This window comes from Cicer arietinum, chromosome 5 (assembly GCF_000331145.2).
Source record: "Cicer arietinum cultivar CDC Frontier isolate Library 1 chromosome 5, Cicar.CDCFrontier_v2.0, whole genome shotgun sequence".
In the NCBI taxonomy this organism is placed as follows: Eukaryota; Viridiplantae; Streptophyta; class Magnoliopsida; order Fabales; family Fabaceae; genus Cicer; species Cicer arietinum.
Window position 1 is genome coordinate 65,905,613 of NC_021164.2, and position 5,206 is coordinate 65,910,818.

General features: G+C 29.8%; 1 protein-coding gene across 1 annotated transcript; it reads left to right on the plus strand.

Annotated features, from left to right (window-relative positions):
* Window positions 1-2,637: 2,637 nt before the first annotated feature.
* LOC101500122 (probable pectate lyase 5) lies at window positions 2,638-4,982 on the plus strand. Its single transcript, XM_004502301.3, has 4 exons — window positions 2,638-2,851; window positions 3,211-3,948; window positions 4,090-4,228; window positions 4,466-4,982. Exons 1-4 carry the CDS (start codon window positions 2,733-2,735, stop codon window positions 4,685-4,687), a joined length of 1,218 nt encoding a protein of 405 aa, XP_004502358.1. The 5' UTR covers window positions 2,638-2,732; the 3' UTR covers window positions 4,688-4,982.
* Window positions 4,983-5,206: the final 224 nt, after the last annotated feature.

Consider the following 5,206-nt stretch of genomic DNA (forward strand, 5'->3'; position numbering starts at 1 on the left):
GAACATGTACCGGCTATCCATCATTAATATTGAGCATTGTTAGCCAGAGCCAATTGGAATCTCACTGTATTGGTCTCCTTTTGACGAAAAAATGTGATCCACCCAAATTCCATACTAGTTCAGTTTGGCCCAATTTGTAGAAGCTCTTTGAGACTAGGATGGGGTCAAACAAATCAAGGGCTAAGATTAACCACTGAACATGTAGGGTCCACTGGAAAAGTATCAAAGGGAACACAAACCACATGGGTGAACATGCATTTTCATCTATGTCGTCCCATTCACGGATGGTACGGTTTTCCCATGTGTACATTATATATTAGTTTCTATTTTTAGAAAAATCAATTAAAATGATTACCACCTAAGAATTATTATGGCTTGAGTCCAAAAAAAAAAAGTGTATGCCATATTTATGGTGTTTAAGGACTAATATGCAATTTTTACATTTAAAAAAAAAAAATTAATAACAATTTTCAAAATATATAGTTATTAATATAAAAACATTTTACACATGTATAGTGATATATATGTATTCTTAACAAATATATTGTACATCAATCAAGTGATTGAACTCAAGTGGTTAATGAACTTCAATTAAAATATAATTGTTCTAAGAGAATTTAAATTTGAATAATGGTTAGAACGATTATTGATCAAACATTACATCGTCATATGAATTAGACTTCTACATCAAAAATCTAATATCATATGAAGAACATTTCTCTAAAGATCGTTGATCACATTATCATAATCTAACGTGGATCTACGCATCACAACAAAAATAACGTTCTCAATAGATTTTTATCTCATATCTCATAAATTATTCTTTTATATAAGAAGTTTCTTGTCTAAAAATAAAATATACACCACTATTTATTACCTCTCGTTCACTTCAATCTTCCACTAACTTGAATATTAATTGAAGTATTTGTAAGTACATCATTTCATCGGAGATTTGAAACGGTCATCTTCCATCGTGTTTCATCACTTCTAGTCTTTTAAGTTCCACATATTAGTATTACTTCCTATCTATGCAATTGTCAAATTTTTATCGTTTTTTTTTTAGAAATATTTGAGTATATTCCTCTTTTATGCATCGTCAATAGAAATATTAGAAAGAATTGAAAATGAAAAAAGAAAAACAAGGGAAAAAAGTCATCTAGATTCCATCTGAGCACATTTCATTTGATTTCCCTCTGCGCAGTTGACGCTGAAGCATGTGTTACGGTCAGAACATTTAGTGTACATCAATTTCTTCTTTATAAACAATTTTAGGATTGTCACAATTAATTCCCCTTCTATTCTCATCCCCATCACTTTGTAATGCTAGATAAGGCTTCATTAATCTTTTATAGTTACCACTCATGGATCACCGCAACTAAATAAATGCACATTGCTCATTTGGTAATGTCCCAGACACGAAGAATTGCAATAATAAATTCATTGCACACCCTATATACAAAACAAATATAATAACAACTTCCTCCACTAACTTATAAGCAAGAAAAATATTTTCACTGTTATTCAAAAATTCGTTTAATTACAATTATTTTTTTTTATTTTATTTTTATAAAAAAAATTAAAGAAGGAAAAAATTATTACAGATATGTTATTTAAAGACAAAAGTTGACTTCATATATCACATATCATATAAAATATACCATGAGTTAATGTCTTTACTTTATCATTGTCATATCATCTGAAGAAAGAAAAAATATTAATAAAAAAATCAAAATTGTATGTTTAAAGATATTTGATGTTGAAATTTGTGTCCAAAAATTATTTTTTATTTTTTTATTAACAAAGTAACATTAATAACTATTTTACCACCATTTTCAAAATAATTTGAACTCTATATTTTAAAATTATAAGACTAAACTTTTATAACTGAAATAATATTTCAAATGTGATTTATTAAATTGTCTTTTTTTAACGTACTATCTGCATTGTTAAAAAAGAATTATTTATAATAAGAGAGTGCATTTTTTTGGTAAAGTAAAATTGCAGAGGGAAATAAGTTAACCATAAGGAAATGGAACAGGAATACTAGTAGGTGTGAACGGATTATAATAGTAAATTAATACATGGATGTTGGTGAAGGAATGGCCTGTAATAAATGATGTATGTGTAATGTTTGGAAAGTAGAAACCTACTTCAACGGCCATTGCTGAAACTATAGTGATGATGAGTTGAAATTTTCACTTAAGGTAGGGTCTACTTGTTGTAACTGCAAAGAGTTAGCACACTACATAATAATGCAAATTAACCCAAAATATTACATCTATGCAAATTGCAAAGTGTCGGCACACAGTTAATTTAAGATTAAACATCCAAACAACAACATTCTAAAAACACTTCATTTCGAATATATTGGATTAGAAGTAGCAATTCAACAAATTTAGGCAATTAAATGGTTCACGGGGTCCTAAAAAAATTAATTAGTAGCAAACCAGCATATGAAAACACACATAATCAGGGAGCTTACTTATTAAATCACCATAACCAAAATACTTATAATTTTCCGTATGAAGAATATGATTGATTACCTTAAATCATGCAAATCTCGGATCTTATGAAACAAATGTTTATTTATTTTATGAGGCACGAATTCCCATTTTGTTCCCTATATATAGTATAAAATGTCCTTACATTTCTTCATAACCATACCATACTCTACCTACATTATTACTCCTCCTCTCTCCTTTTTCTTCTCATAGAGGGTAGTTCAAATAGTCATGGCACTTCCACTCTCATTCATGCTACTCTTTCTACTACTACTTCTACTTCTTGTACCTTCCTTCATTCACTCATCCCCACTTCAAGATCCTGAATTAGTAGTCCAAGATGTACAAAAGTAAGAAACTATGCATATTTTTTCTCCTATTTTATCTAGAGTTGTACACTATTGTTATTGTTTGTAATTTGTTGACGGTATAAAACATTTTATATTTTCAATGTATAAAAAATTAAACTCTATATTTTTTTTAATATTACACATTTATGTAGGAAATACATGGTACAAAAACAACAATAAGTCAAATGTTTCAGATCTACGAGAGATTTTTACAGTATATCTCTTTTTAAAACCTTATATTTTGAATAGAGATGTAGTGTCTAAATTTTTTGTTTGATCTATTGCTTTTCCCGTACTCCCCAACAATTTCATCACCATGGTAAAGAGTATAAAAAAAATGTTTTATTTTTATTTTGAAGGAGTATTAATGGTTCAAGGAGAAACTTAGCATTTCTTTCTTGTGGAACGGGCAACCCAATTGATGATTGTTGGAGATGCGACCCAAATTGGGAAAAGAATCGTAAGCGATTAGCAGATTGTGCCATTGGATTTGGTAAACATGCAATTGGAGGCAGAGATGGTAAAATCTATGTAGTAACTGACCCTGGTGATCACCCTGTGAAACCAAAGCCAGGAACATTAAGATATGGTGTTATTCAAGAGGAACCATTGTGGATAATATTCAAGCGTGACATGGTGATTAAGCTTAAGCAAGAGTTAATGATGAATTCTTTCAAGACTATTGATGGTAGAGGAACAAATGTACACATTGCAGGTGGACCTTGTATTACTATACAATTTGTGACAAATATTATCATTCATGGGATTAATATACATGATTGTAAAAGAGGTGGGAATGCTTATGTCAGAGATTCAACTACACATTATGGTTTTAGGACACTTTCTGATGGTGATGGTGTGTCAATTTTTGGTGGGAGTCATGTTTGGGTGGATCATTGTTCTCTTTCTAATTGTCGTGATGGATTAATTGATGCTATTCATGGATCTACAGCTATTACTATTTCTAATAATTTTATGACTCATCATAATAAGGTTATGCTTTTGGGTCATAGTGATAGTTTCACTAGAGATAAAAATATGCAAGTTACCATTGCTTTTAACCATTTTGGAGAAGGACTAGTTCAAAGAATGCCAAGGTATCTATCTATCTATCTATCTATCAAATTTTAATGAAATGTTATCTCTTCAATTACATTATAATGTTATATACTTTAATTTATCATTAGGGGTATCTTAAATTTCTCTCTTTTTTTTTAACTGTTTGTTACATTTTGTAGATGTAGGCATGGATACTTCCATGTGGTGAACAATGACTACACACATTGGCAAATGTATGCCATAGGAGGGAGTGCTGCTCCAACCATTAACAGCCAAGGCAATAGATTTCTTGCTTCTAATGACAATACCTTCAAAGAGGTTAGATCAATAAAGAAAAATAAGATTTTCCTTTTTTACTCATTATTGCATACTATTTTAGAATTTCACTCTGGTCTAATTCAACTTTATTAAATTGGCTTATAAGGTGGAGGAATATAAATCTTACTTATAAATATTTTGTTAGACCCTATCGCATTTAATGTGTTACTCTCAATGAAAAGTAGCATTAAAAGTGACATATTGATGGTAATTAAGGATGAAAATGATTAATTTCAGGTGACAAAGCGTGAGATTGCACCACAAAGCCAATGGAAGAATTGGAATTGGAGGTCAAGTGGTGATTTGATGTTAAATGGTGCATTCTTTAGAGCATCAGGAACAGGTGCATCTTCAAGCTATGCAAGAGCATCTAGTTTGGCAGCAAAACCATCTTCTTTGGTTGCTTCTATCACTGCATCAGCTGGATCACTAAACTGCAGAAAGGGTTCTCGCTGCTGAATTAGGAACAAAAAGCCTAATAGTATATTATTACTTTACATAGACAAATAAAAGGCAAGAATCAAAACTGATTCAACTTTTGTTGTATATTGAACTTTTTAAACATTTTGTTTTGTAACTACAACCTTAGCTTGTGTCTACAACAATCCACTTTGTGTTATGGTATAGTAATACTAAGTATCATGATGAAGGTGACAGACACAAGTAAAAGAGTTGATATAATTATATGTTCAATGAAAAATCAGAAATGAGGAAAGACCAAAAAAAGTTTCAATGAAATGTTTATAATTAATTACGCCTCTGTTCCAGTTTTTTAAATACTTCTCTTATTTACTTTCTTTTATATATTTTTAACATTTTTAACGTCAGACGAGTTTTCTAATACACTTTTTTATTCGACTACTATTTAATTTAATGTGTTGATAATATGATGAGTAGTCTAAATAGATAAACTTAAATATTTTATTTTATTTTTAAAATATCGAATCTAACTCATTTCTATAAATTGATTTTGTAATA